This window comes from Xenopus laevis, chromosome 1L, assembly GCF_017654675.1.
Source record: "Xenopus laevis strain J_2021 chromosome 1L, Xenopus_laevis_v10.1, whole genome shotgun sequence".
Taxonomy (NCBI): Eukaryota; Metazoa; Chordata; class Amphibia; order Anura; family Pipidae; genus Xenopus; species Xenopus laevis.
The window spans coordinates 680,505-694,610 of NC_054371.1; the positions used below are offsets into that span (position 1 = coordinate 680,505).

Consider the following 14,106-nt stretch of genomic DNA (forward strand, 5'->3'; position numbering starts at 1 on the left):
CAGCATGCAACAAGTTAAATACAATAAGTCCCTCCCACCATTCATCTGATTGGTTACACCAGCCACTGCTGACTGGCTCAAGTAACACAAGTCCATAAGATCATGTGATAAATACTTTATCCAAATCTTCATTTGTTGCCATAATCTGCTCAGCAACAAAGAAGATCAAATAACACAACCACCATCTTTGTCAGTGTGTTTTTCTTTCTTTTTGTACAAGTTGTAAAATTGTAACCAAACTCATTACTTAGATTAGTCCCAGTTTAAGGGTAGGACTCCACGAGCGATTTTGTTGCGATCCAATGCGCTGTGACAAAACGCGACAAAACTGCGTCGGATTAGCGCTGTGACACCATGCGACAAATCTCTTAACTTATTTTTGTTGCATGTGAGAATTCGCATGCGTTTTGTCACAGCACGTCGGATCGCGACAAAATCGCTCATGGAGTCCTACCCTAAAGGTAACAAAATATGTTACTTAAATGATCTTAGCATCCAGGGGAATGAATGTACCTTCAAGGCCGTGTTATCTGTTAGGGGAAGGAGATTAGTATTGATTACTACAAAAAGCACAACATACTCCATTGCTCACTCAAGTCTAATGGCTCGAAAACATTCAGGTTTTTTATCCACAAAGTTTCTTTTTGTAAAAGTGACCTCTTTTTGTCACCTCCTCTTTGTAGCTCCTCAACCACCTGCAAAACCACTTCAACTGGGGGTATCAGTGTATTTATTAGGCTTGTAGTTCTTTATATCACCTCTGTGTTCTTTAATTCTACCTTTTATTTCTCTTATTGTTTGTCCTACATAGACATTCCCAGCATTTGAGCCTATACACTGGCCCAGCTGTGTTGTATGTAGTGTGGTGTGTACGTTGGATTGGACTGTTGCCTTTAATAATGGATAAGCCACAGACACAACGAAGAGACGGGAAGGTGCCAGTACTTGGTTGGCTACTAAATATTCTTTCCATCCTTTTTGGTGCCCTACTTTCAGCTGGGCAGAGTATGTCTCGTAGTGTAGAGCCTCTAGTATAGCTGAAGTAGTTGTGAACAGGTTTTACCCAAATCTTTATCATTATGCAAAATTGGCCAAAATCTCTTAATGATTTTTTCAATTGGTTTACTGTGTTTGCCATAATTGCTTACAAAAGGGATTCTCTTCAAATGAGTTCTCACATTTTTCTCTGTTTTTTTAGTTAGTAAAACATTACGTGGGACTTGTCCTACTTGCTGCGGTAATGAGGGGTTTTTCTTTAAATCCCTTTTCTTTAAATCTGTCTGTCAATGTAGAAGCTTCTCTCCAGTAACTCTGATCATTTCAGGTTATACCTCGTAGCTCTTAAAGTCTGCCCTTTGGGGTTGCCTCTAATGTAGCCTTACAGTACAAGTCAGTAGTAACTAGTAAGTATACCTTTATTTAGTGGTTTCCATAGTAAATTTGATAGTAGAATGTTTACTATTTGCATCATTGACCATCATTGAGAAGGAGGCTATTAAGCAGTGGCACAACTAGACCCCTAAGGGCCCTGCTACAGAAATTTACAACTGGGCCCCCCTAAAAGGGTTGTTCACCTCTCAGTTAACTTTTAGTATTATGTAGAGTGATATTAGTGATATTCTGAGGCAATTTGCAATTGTTTTTCATTTTCAACTATTCCGTTTCTCTAGTTTGGAATTTCAGCAGTCTGGTTGCTAGGGTCCAAATTCCCCTAGCAACCATGCACTAATTTGAAGAAGAGACTGGAATATGAATAGAAGAGGACTGAATAGATAAATTAGTCATTAAAAAGTAGCAATAACAGTAAATTTGTAGCCTTACAGAGCATTTGTTTTTAGATGGGGTCAGTGACCCTGATTTGAAAGCTGGAAAGATGTAGACGAGGAAGGAAAATAATTCAAAAACAATAACAAGAAATAATGAAAACCAATTGAAAAGTTGCTAAGAATTGCCTATTATATAACATACTAAAAGTTAACTTAAAAGTTACATTCAAAAAGGACATGTAAAATTGAGATTTCACTGTATTGTAATGATATAAGGGATAATGTACCCCCTACTGTGAATGATAAGGATATTAGAAGTCACTGAGGGGTTCTGTGACCATATAAAGGCACAAGCCTGCAGGCTGAGTTATACAGGGAACTCTGAGTATCACTCATGTATTATAAGGGATAATGTACCCCCTACTGTAAATGATAAGGATATTAGAAGTCACTGAGGGGTTGTTCTGTGACCATATAAAGACACAAGGCTGCAGGCTGAGTTATACAGGGGAACTCTGAGTATCACTCATGTATTATAAGGGATACTGTACCCCCTACTGTAAATGATAAGGATATTAGAAGTCACTGAGGGGTTGTTCTGTGACCATATAAAGGCACAAGGCTGCAGGCTGAGTTATACAGGGAACTCTGAGTATCACTCATGTATTATAAGGGATACTGTACCCCCTACTGTAAATGATAAGGATATTAGAAGTCACTGAGGGGTTGTTCTGTGACCATATAAAGGCACAAGGCTGCAGGCTGAGTTATACAGGGAACTCTGAGTATCACTCATGTATTATAAGGGATAATGTACCCCCTACTGTAAATGATAAGGATATTAGAAGTCACTGAGGGGTTGTTCTGTGACCATATAAAGACACAAGGCTGCAGGCTGAGTTATACAGGGAACTCTGAGTATCACTCATGTATTATAAGGGATAATGTACCCCCTACTGTAAATGATAAGGATATTAGAGTCACTGAGGGGTTGTTCTGTGACCATATAAAGACACAAGGCTGCAGGCTGAGTTATACAGGGAACTCTGAGTATCACTCATGTATTATAAGGGATACTGTACCCCCTACTGTAAATGATAAGGATATTAGAAGTCACTGAGGGGTTGTTCTGTGACCATATAAAGGCACAAGGCTGCAGGCTGAGTTATACAGGGAACTCTGAGTATCACTCATGTATTATAAGGGATAATGTACCCCCTACTGTAAATGATAAGGATATTAGAAGTCACTGAGGGGTTGTTCTGTGACCATATAAAGGCACAAGGCTGCAGGCTGAGTTATACAGGGAACTCTGAGTATCACTCATGTATTATAAGGGATACTGTACCCCCTACTGTAAATGATAAGGATATTAGAAGTCACTGAGGGGTTGTTCTGTGACCATATAAAGGCACAAGGCTGCAGGCTGAGTTATACAGGGAACTCTGAGTATCACTCATGTATTATAAGGGATAATGTACCCCCTACTGTAAATGATAAGGATATTAGAAGTCACTGAGGGGTTGTTCTGTGACCATATAAAGACACAAGGCTGCAGGCTGAGTTATACAGGGAACTCTGAGTATCACTCATGTATTATAAGGGATAATGTACCCCCTACTGTAAATGATAAGGATATTAGAAGTCACTGAGGGGTTGTTCTGTGACCATATAAAGGCACAAGGCTGCAGGCTGAGTTATACAGGGAACTCTGAGTATCACTCATGTATTATAAGGGATACTGTACCCCCTACTGTAAATGATAAGGATATTAGAAGTCACTGAGGGGTTGTTCTGTGACCATATAAAGGCACAAGGCTGCAGGCTGAGTTATACAGGGAACTGTTAGTATGTATTATAATATTATTTATAAGGATATATATAAATAATTAAAGAGACAAGGCTTCAGGCTGAGTACCACTCATGTAATCTAAAATGTACTATTCAGGTCTGGTCAAGCACTAGAGGGGGAAAAAATCCTTCCTGACTCCAAAATGGGACCAGTCCCTGGATGTGGCAATTTGTTGTGGCAGTAAATAATAGTAGTGGTTCTGTGGGGTGTGGCCCCTAGGAAAGTGTGTATCAGTAAATAATAGTAGTGGTTCTGCAGGGGTGTGGCAATAAATAATAGTAGTGGTGATGCAGGGGTGTGGCCCCTAGGAAAGTGTGTATCAGTAAATAATAGTAGTGGTTCTGCAGGGGTGTGGCAATAAATAATAGTAGTGGTGATGCAGGGGTGTGGCCCCTAGGAAAGTGTGTATCAGTAAATAATAGTAGTGGTTCTGCAGGGGTGTGGCAATAAATAATAGTAGTGGTGATGCAGGGGTGTGGCCCCTAGGAAAGTGTGTATCAGTAAATAATAGTAGTGGTTCTGCAGGGGTGTGGCCCCTAGGAAAGTGTGTATCAGTAAATAATAGTAGTGGTTCTGTGGGGTGTGGCTCGTAGGAAGGTGACACAAAATAACACTAGTGGTTCTGCAGGGGTGTGGCAGTAAATAATAGTACTGGTTCTGCAGGGGTGTGGCAGTAAATAATAGTACTGGTTCTGCAAGGGTGTGGCTTCTAGGAAAGTGACAATAAATAACCACTAGTGGTTAGTGGTTCTGCAGGGGTGTGGCTTCCCTCACATGATGACTTTTCCTCTAACATTGGAGAACACATTTGCTACCAATAATCTGGGTCCCTTCCTGCTCACCAACCTGCTCATAGGTAAGTACTCCCCCAGTCTGGGTGCCAGTACCTCGTGGGCCGGCTCTACTGTATATAATATTATAATGTGTCTCTGTAGGTTTCATGAGCAAATCTGCCCAAGTCGCATTGTCTTTGTTTCCTCTTTTAACCACAAGAGTGGGGAGATCCACCTGGGGCACCTGAGGGGGCAGAATATTGGGGGGTGCACCCAAACTACCGCCCTGCTCTGGGTTGTTCTCCTGTACTCTGCCCTGTGGGACTGTATAGTTTGGCACCCCCTGGTGGGGCTCAAACACTCACACACAGAACATTTGTTTCCTGCACTTATTTCTATCACACAACTCATCCATAAACACTTCATGTGCTGTGCCCACCAGGGGGTGCCAAACTATACAGTCCCACAGGGCAGAGTACAGGAGAACAGCCCCACAGGGCAGAGTACAGGAGAACAGCCCAGAGCAGGGCGGAGTACAGGAGAACAGCCCAGAGCAGGGTAGAATACAGGAGAACAGCCCCACAGGGCAGAGTACAGGAGAACAGCCCAGAGCAGGGCGGAGTACAGGAGAACAGCCCAGAGCAGGGCGGAGTACAGGAGAACAGCCCCACAGGGCAGAGTACAGGAGAACAGCCCAGAGCAGGGTGGAGTACAGGAGAACAGCCCCACAGGGCAGAGTACAGGAGAACAGCCCAGAGCAGGGCGGAGTACAGGAGAACAGCCCAGAGCAGGGCGGAGTACAGGAGAACAGCCCAGAGCAGGGCGGAGAACAGCCCAGAGCAGGGCGGAGTACAGGAGAACAGCCTAGAGCAGGGTAGAGTACAGGAGAACAGCCCCACAGGGCAGAGTACAGGAGAACAGCCCAGAGCAGGGCGGAGTACAGGAGAACAGCCCAGAGCAGGGTGGAGAACAGCCCAGAGCAGGGTGGAGTACAGGAGAACAGCCCCACAGGGCAGAGTACAGGAGAACAGCCCAGAGCAGGGCGGAGTACAGGAGAACAGCCCAGAGCAGGGCGGAGTACAGGAGAACAGCCCAGAACAGGGCGGAGTACAGGAGAACAGCCCAGAGCAGGGTAGAGTACAGGAGAACAGCCAAGAGAGAGAACATTACTGACTCCCTCATCCCAAAGAGTTTTCCCCCATAGTAACAATTATCCTGTCATTTCCCATCATCTTTTGCCATGGGCAAAAAAGAAAAACTTACACTCGCACACCCTGGCCGTCCAACATCAAACGAATCCCAGGTGCTCGATGATAGAGGAATTGGGCAACCTCAAAAACAGCGTAGACACAGAACACACTGGCACAACATGGGTAATTCTAGCAGGTACGAGCAAGGATAAACCTGCTACAATTACCCATGTTGTGCCGGTGTGTTCTGGGCACCTATTCTAGGACTTGTTTTCATACAGTAACACAGCTCCTGCACTCAAGCACCAGCCAGACATACAGACAGACAGACAGACTGATGAGACAGTGCAGGAGATTTATATAAAGTGCTACCCCCTAGCCCAGGGCACTGCCAGTTAATGATCCCTGCCATGTGCCCAGTGCTGTGTGACAGGAAGGTCCATCTGGAAAGACAGTCCTCAACAAGAAGGTCCATCTGGAAAGAGAGTCCTCAACAGGAAGGTCCATCTGGAAAGAGAGTCCTCAACAAGAAGGTCCATCTGGAAAGACAGTCCTCAACAGGAAGGTCCATCTGGAAAGAGAGTCCTCAGCAGGAAGGTCCATCTGGAAAGAGAGTCCTCAGCAGGAAGGTCCATCTGGAAAGAGAGTCCTCAGCAGGAAGGTCCATCTGGAAAGACAGTCCTCAACAGGAAAGTCCTTCTTTAAAGGGGGTCCTCAACAGGAAGGTGCATGTGAAAATGGGTCCCCCATACTCAGGGCATGAGGTCAGCGCCAGCTAATGGAGAGGCGGAGCTTGTGGGTGCGGGCAGAGTCCTGGAGCTTGTGGAAGTCCCTGCGGGTGACATGGGGGCAGTCAGACAGGTCAAGGGAGGTCAGATGATTGTTTGACCTCAGCAGCAGGAGGGCCCCCCACTGGGTGACTTGACTCCGACACAGGGACACCCCCCGCAAGCTGCAGAGAGGCACTGGGGGCCCCAGAGAGAGGACCGTCTCAAACACCATGTCCAGCTCTACAGGGACCCCCCATAATGATAGAGTCTCCAGTTTGGGGCTCCCACAAAAGAGCGACACTAAGGTGCCCCCCAGCGTGTGTTGGAAGCCAGTGGATATGGGGTCCCCCCCTTCCAGGAGCAGGGAGAAGCTGTGCAGGTGGGGGAGGGGTATAGGGCGCAGATTGTCAGCCCAGGGGGCAAGCTGAATATTATACATGGGGTGGGCAGACGAGGTGAGGTGGCAGTGGAAGGAGCGCAGATTTGGGCAGAGTCTCAGCAGGGAATCCAGTGACTGCCCCTCCCCCCACACAACATTCTGGATAGAGAGGAAAAGTAGTTCCTTGCCCACCCCCTCCAGGGTCGGAATCAGCTCCTCCAGCCTCCTCAGTGCTTGTCCCGGGCAGTGCAGTGTCAGGTGAGTGATGTGATTCCAGGGTACAGTGTTCCCACTCCTGCCCCCCAGACTGCCAAGTGAAATTGCCACTTCCTTCACCTGGGGGCACAGGGACCCCACTATCTCCAAATCTTCTTCCTCAATATCATCCAACTTCTTCAACTGCAGAAAAGGCTCCGCCCCCGAGGGGCACAGAATCCCATTACAGCCCTTGTGTGCCAATGTCCTGGCACGTACCACCTCCCCCAGTGAGGGGAATCCATCCACGGTGATTGTGCTGAACTGATTGGCTCGGAGCAACTTCAGGGCTTGGGACAAGGCGGGGTTAGAGACTTGCTCTAGGGAGGGCACTGCCAACAGCAGGAAGCACAGGGCATTTACCCACTGCTCGGGCACGTGATGTTGCTTCATACCCTGCATGAGCAGCACCCGCAGACCCCCGCACTGGAACGTACCATGTTTAGTGCTGTACACCAGGTGGGGCAGGGACGTGGCACTCAGTTTCTTACAGTGAGAGACATCCAGTTCCCTCAGCCTCTGGCAGCCAGTCCCAACTGCCAACAGCACATTGGTGTCACTCTGAGTATCGGCCAAGCAAAGCTTCGTCAGGCGGGGCAACCCCTCAATGAGCTGAACCAACGAAGCAGCGGGAACCCGACTACAGGAGTGCAGATCCAGAGACGTGAGAATCTAAATGAAATGGCAATAGCAGAGATGCAGAGTCAGTGCAGAGTCAGAGGACAGTACAGAGTCACAGAGACATAGGACAGTACAGAGTCACAGACAGACAGACAGACAGTACAGAGTCACAGACAGAGGACAGTACAGAGTCACAGACAGACAGAGGACAGTACAGAGTCACAGACAGACAGACAGTACAGAGTCACAGACAGAGGACAGTACAGAGTCACAGACAGACAGAGGACAGTACAGAGTCACAGACAGACAGAGGACAGTACAGAGTCACAGACAGAGGACAGTTCAGAGTCACAGACAGACAGACAGACAGTACACGAGTCACAGACAGATAGAGGACAGTACAGAGTCACAGAGAGACAGACAGACAGAGGACAGTACAGAGTCACAGACAGAGGGAAATACAGAGTCACAGACAGAGGACAGTACAGAGACACAGACAGACAGACAGTACAGAGTCACAGACAGACAGTACAGAGTCACAGACAGACAGAGGACAGTACAGAGTCACAGACAGAGGACAGTACAGAGTCACAGACAGAGGACAGTACAGAGTCACAGACAGAGGACAGTACAGAGTCACAGACAGACAGACAGACAGTACAGAGTCACAGACAGACAGACAGACAGAACAGAGTCACAGACAGACAGACAGTACAGAGTCACAGACAGACAGACAGACAGACAGACAGAGGACAGTACAGAGTCACAGACAGACAGAGGACAGTACAGAGTCACAGACAGACAGAGGACAGTACAGAGTCACAGATAGACAGAGGACAGTACAGCGTCACAGACAGACAGACAGACAGAGGACAGTTCAGAGTCACAGACAGACAGACAGTACAGAGTCACAGACAGATAGAGGACAGTACAGAGTCACAGACAGACAGACAGACAGAGGACAGTACAGAGTCACAGACAGAGGGAAATACAGAGTCACAGACAGAGGACAGTACAGAGTCACAGACAGACAGACAGACAGTACAGAGTCACAGACAGATAGAGGACAGTACAGAGTCACAGACAGAGGACAGTACAGAGTCACAGACAGAGGACAGTACAGAGTCACAGACAGACAGACAGACAGTACAGAGTCACAGACAGATAGAGGACAGTACAGAGTCACAGACAGAGGACAGTACAGAGTCACAGACAGAGGACAGTACAGAGTCACAGACAGACAGAGGACAGTACAGAGTCACAGACAGACAGACAGACAGTACAGAGTCACAGACAGAGGACAGTACAGAGTCACAGACAGAGGACAGTACAGAGTCACAGACAGACAGACAGACAGACAGTACAGAGTCACAGACAGACAGAACAGAGTCACAGACAGACAGACAGAGGACAGTACAGAGTCACAGACAGACAGACAGACAGTACAGAGTCACAGACAGACAGACAGAGGACAGTACAGAGTCACAGACAGACAGAGGGAAATACAGAGTCACAGACAGAGGACAGTTCAGAGTCACAGACAGACAGACAGACAGTACAGAGTCACAGACAGATAGAGGACAGTACAGAGTCACAGAGAGACAGACAGTACAGAGTCACAGACAGACAGACAGACAGTACAGAGTCACAGACAGACAGACAGACAGACAGTACAGAGTCACAGACAGACAGACAGACAGTACAGAGTCACAGACAGACAGACAGTACAGAGTCACAGACAGACAGAGGACAGTACAGAGTCACAGACAGACAGACAGTACAGAGTCACAGACAGACAGACAGTACAGAGTCACAGACAGACAGAGGACAGTACAGAGTCACAGACAGACAGACAGTACAGAGTCACAGACAGACAGAGGACAGTACAGAGTCACAGACAGACAGAGGACAGTACAGAGTCACAGACAGACAGAGGACAGTACAGAGTCAGTACAGGAGTAGGTAAGTCTGTCTGTCAGACAAATGGGCGGTACCTTGCAGCGTCTGGTAATCAGGTGGGTTATGGCATTACTGACCAATCCTGCACAGGGGCGGAGACTCAGTTCAGTCAGGTGAGGCTGCAGTAAAAGGTGGAGGCCGGCCTTATTCAACTTGTGAGATTCTCCCAGAATCCTCAGCAGCTCCTGCACCATCACACCGGCTGTAGGAATAATGAGAGACTGGTCTATATATATATATATATGTGTGTGATGCACAGACTCTTGGGGTCCCACTAATGTGGGGTGAGTATTGAGTGATAGGGGCAGTCTTACTGTTCTGTATTACCTCTGGGAGGCGCTGTTGTGTCAGGGCATCAGAAGGGTTAACCTGGGAAATATCTGGTCTCACAAAGAGACACTTGTTTGGCTTCTGAGACAATTGGGGGTCAGACATTTGGGCAGGGAAGCTGGGCCAGTCCATTCAGCAGGGGGGATAGTTAGTAGTAAAATATGGATTATAGGAAAGGATCAATATCTTCCCATCACTTACATATTGGTTCCTAATGATACCAAACAGGACCAGTCTATACCCACCAGTTAGGAGGGAGGGTTCCTGGGGGACTGGGGACCCCATTAGTGTTTGGTATCAATCTGATCAGCCACATATGGATCACAGTCTCCCAGGTTTTTATTATAATATTGGCTACTGGCAAGTACTCATATAATATTGGGGAATGTGGCCTGAAAATAGTAACCCCCCTGTAAGTCCCTGGTCTCTCCCACCTCATGTATAAGCCAATGAGAGGAATGTCCCAGCAGGCAATAAAAAGGGGACACATCTAATCCCCAATGTTATACAAAGAGGCTCCATATCCGGGGATTTTATGTCCAGTGTTTCCCAACTCTTGTCTCACAGACACAACAGCAAATTCTCAATCTTTGTGTTTTATTCCCTTTTATTTTATTTACTGTACTTGCAATTTTATCTCTTCTTTATTATATACGTTTTATATACACTCTTACTTTTACTATATTTACTGGATGAAGGCTTGTGTCTAATGTATTAACTGTGTGTGTGTGAGGGAAGGGTTAACTCTGTGTGTGTGAGGGAAGGGTTAACTCTGTGTGTGAGGGAAGGGTTAACTGTGTGTGTGAGGGAAGGGTTAACTCTGTGTATGTGAGGGAAGGGTTAACTCTGTGTGTGAGGGAAGGGTTAACTCTGTGTGTGTGAGGGAAGGGTTAACTCTGTGTGTGTGAGGGAAGGGTTAACTCTGTGTATGTGAGGGAAGGGTTAACTCTGTGTGTGTGAGGGAAGGGTTAACTGTGTGTGTGTGAGGGAAGGGTTAACTCTGTGTGTGAGGGAAGGGTTAACTCTGTGTGTGAGGGAAGGGTTAACTGTGTGTGTGAGGGAAGGGTTAACTCTGTGTATGTGAGGGAAGGGTTAACTCTGTGTGTGAGGGAAGGGTTAACTCTGTGTGTGTGAGGGAAGGGTTAACTCTGTGTGTGTGAGGGAAGGGTTAACTCTGTGTATGTGAGGGAAGGGTTAACTCTGTGTGTGTGTGTGAGGGAAGGGTTAACTGTGTGTGTGTGTGTGAGGGAAGGGTTATAGGTTTAATAACTATACGACTAGCTGTAGATTAACCCTTTAAGAAATAGGCACAGTGAGGAGCTCCTCCCACACTACTGCTCCCAGTGCCCCGCCCCTCAGAGAAATGACTCACAGAGTTGGTTGAAGGGCCCCTCTATGTACATAAAGTGATATTCCTCCAGGTATTTCTCTGTATAATCCTTCAGCCACAGGCTCTGCATGTTCTCTGCAATGTTCTGCAAGCACAGCTCTGATAGGCTGAGTAAGTCCCGCCCCTGCGCCATCCTCTGCACTAAGATTCCACCTATAACATAAACACAATCTACATTATAACAGATAAACCCCGCCCCCGAGCAACCATTGGTTCCTCTTCATTAAATACAAACTGGGCTCTGGTTGAGCCTGTCCCTGATACTGAGCAGCCATTGGTTCCCCTACATTATATATAAACTGGGTCCTGACTGAGCCTGTCCCTGATACTGAGCCTGTCCCTGATACTGAGCAGCCATTGGTTCCCCTACATTATATATAAACTGGGTCCTGTCTGAGCCTGTCCCTGATACTGAGCAGCCATTGGTTCCCCTACATTAAATACAAACTGGGCCCTGGCTGAGCCTGTCCCTGATACTGAGCAGCCATTGGTTCCCCTACATTATATATAAACTGGGTCCTGTCTGAGCCTGTCCCTGATACTGAGCAGCCATTGGTTCCCCTACATTAAATACAAACTGGGCCCTGGCTGAGCCTGTCCCTGATACTGAGCAGCCATTGGTTCCCCTACATTATATATAAACTGGCCCTGGCTGAGCCTGTCCCTGATACTGAGCAGCCATTGGTTCCCCTACATTATATATAAAGTGGGTCCTGGCTGAGCCTGTTCCTGATACTGAGCAGCCATTGGTTTCCCTACATTATATATAAAGTGGGTCCTGTCTGAGCCTGTCCCTGATACTGAGCAGCCATTGGTTCCCCTACATTATATATAAACTGGCCTTGTCTGAGCCTGTCCCTGATACTGAGCAGCCATTGGTTCCCCTACATTATATATAAAGTGGGTCCTGACTGAGCCTGTCCCTGATACTGAGCAGCCATTGGTTCCCCTACATTATATATAAACTGGGTCCTGTCTGAGCCTGTCCCTGATACTGAGCAGCCATTGGTTCCCCTACATTATATATAAAGTGGGTCCTGACTGAGCCTGTCCCTGATACTGAGCAGCCATTGGTTCCCCTACATTAATATATAAACTGGGTTCCTGTCTGAGCCTGTCCCTGATACTGAGCAGCCATTGGTTCCCCTACATTATATATAAACTGGGTCCTGACTGAGCCTGTCCCTGATACTGAGCAGCCATTGGTTCCCCTACATTATATATAAAGTGGGTCCTGACTGAGCCTGTCCCTGAACTGAGCAGCCATTGGTTCCCTACATTATATATAAACTGGGTCCTGTCTGAGCCTGTCCCTGATACTGAGCCAGCCATTGGTTCCCCTACATTATATATAAACTGGGTCCTGACTGAGCTGTCCCTGATACTGAGCAGCCATTGGTTCCCCTACATTATATATAAACTGGGTCCTGTCTGAGCCTGTCCCTGATACTGAGCAGCCATTGGTTCCCCTACATTATATATAAAGTGGGTCCTGTCTGAGCCTGTCCCTGATACTGAGCAGCCATTGGTTCCCCTACATTATATATAAAGTGGGTCCTGTCTGAGCCTGTCCGATACTGAGCAGCCATTGGTTCCAGTAGATGAGACAGAAGTCGGGCCCTGGCTGAAGAGAAGAGGCTGCTGTATACAGGGGGATAAATAGAGTCGGGAATACTCACTCACTCACAGTCCGGGCGATTGTTTCCTGGTTTTTATTCCTTTGGGAATTTCAGCAGCAGAGTCTCAGTGAGTCTCCCAGTGAGCCAATGAACTGTCTGTCAGGGTGGGGGTTATAGTGGGTGGGGTTTATAGTGGGTGGGGTTTATACAGGGTGGGGATGATACAGGGTGGGGGTTATACAGGGTGGGTGCTGGACCCTGTCCCTCACAATCTCTGTTTCTCCCAATCCCTCCAGTAAAGACTTCCTGACAGTCAGTAGCTCCGCCCTCCCTGACTGTCAGCTTCTACTACCCCGCCCTCTCCTGTTCCAGCCCAGACTCCTCATTGTCTGGTTACTACACTGATATCAGTTACACCCGGGCCCCATTGGCTTCTGGGGAATTAGGGGCCCTAGTGTCCTGCATTTCATTAGCCGAGGGCAAACTAAATGAAAAGCTCAGTGAGACCCAGTGTGAAATAAAAGACTGTACGTGAGACTGTGCACTTACTGGGTGTGGCCCTCTGTGCCCAGTGCATGCTGGGTATTGTAGTCTCACATTAACCTTGGCAGTGGGCAATCAGATAACAAAAACTACATTACCCAACATGCAGTGGTACATTAGGGGAAGCAGTAGAAAGCAGCCTTAGCTATGTATATAGTGTTGAGCCCTATCTTATCTACTGTGTACTCTCAATATCCGCCAGTTAGTAGCTCAGAAACTGCCAACCCTGCCCACTGCTCATTGGTCACCAACGTTTAACAATGAAAAGCAGCCAATGCCCTAGAGACACCCCAGTGACTATGTCACCCCCTACATGCGTGTGCACACGGACCAGCACATGTACTGAAGATACACACATACATGCACGGGGGAGGGGCCACACTACTGCAATTACTGCCACAGGTGGGGGCACAAGGACAGAAGAGGTAACTGCCTGGAACCCCTCAAACTTTACACCCCAGGCACCTACCCCTCCTCCAACCCCTAGTTCCACCCGAGCTCCCCCCTTCCCAGGCCCAGATTTATGATTTAGGAACCCCTAATCCAGAGGGTCCTGCCCCCCATCTGTAATCAGAAAGCTGTGCATGCTGGGAATGAGGTGTCATCTACTGCACGTGCCCAGTGTTTCATAGAGAATGAGGTGCAGCTGAGCCCCCCTG

General features: G+C 47.4%; 1 protein-coding gene and 1 long non-coding RNA gene across 4 annotated transcripts; one reads left to right on the forward strand and one right to left on the reverse strand.

The window, feature by feature from the left end:
* The first annotated feature begins 5,522 nt into the window (after positions 1-5,522).
* Positions 5,523-6,187, forward strand: LOC121401513. Its single transcript, XR_005966301.1, has 2 exons — positions 5,523-6,050; positions 6,147-6,187. It is a non-coding gene; the product is annotated as an uncharacterized LOC121401513 (long non-coding RNA).
* LOC108704853 lies at positions 5,923-13,096 on the reverse strand. 3 transcript variants are annotated; one of them, XM_041586526.1, is made up of 4 exons: positions 12,969-13,096; positions 11,268-11,438; positions 9,601-9,767; positions 5,923-7,657 (listed from the first exon to the last, which is right to left on the reverse strand). In XM_041586526.1, exons 2-4 carry the CDS (start codon positions 11,416-11,418, stop codon positions 6,347-6,349), a joined length of 1,629 nt encoding a protein of 542 aa, XP_041442460.1. In that variant the 5' UTR covers positions 11,419-11,438; positions 12,969-13,096; the 3' UTR covers positions 5,923-6,346. The 3 variants fall into 3 exon arrangements, with proteins under 3 accessions (XP_041442460.1, XP_018097040.1, XP_018097039.1); XM_018241551.2 differs by having other exon boundaries at positions 12,973-13,084; XM_018241550.2 differs by having other exon boundaries at positions 12,965-13,084.
* Positions 13,097-14,106: the final 1,010 nt, after the last annotated feature.

Excerpts from the sequence above, each read along its gene's own strand:
- LOC108704853 (XM_041586526.1), bottom strand. The coding sequence starts at position 11,418 with ATGGCGCAGGGGCGGGACTTACTCAGCCTATCAGAGCTGTGCTTGCAG. Across the intron at positions 9,768-11,267 it reads GGGGCCCTTCAACCAACTCT|CCGGTGTGATGGTGCAGGAG; the intron begins GTGAGTCATTTC and ends TTATTCCTACAG. Across the intron at positions 7,658-9,600 it reads TGATTACCAGACGCTGCAAG|ATTCTCACGTCTCTGGATCT; the intron begins GTACCGCCCATT and ends CATTTCATTTAG.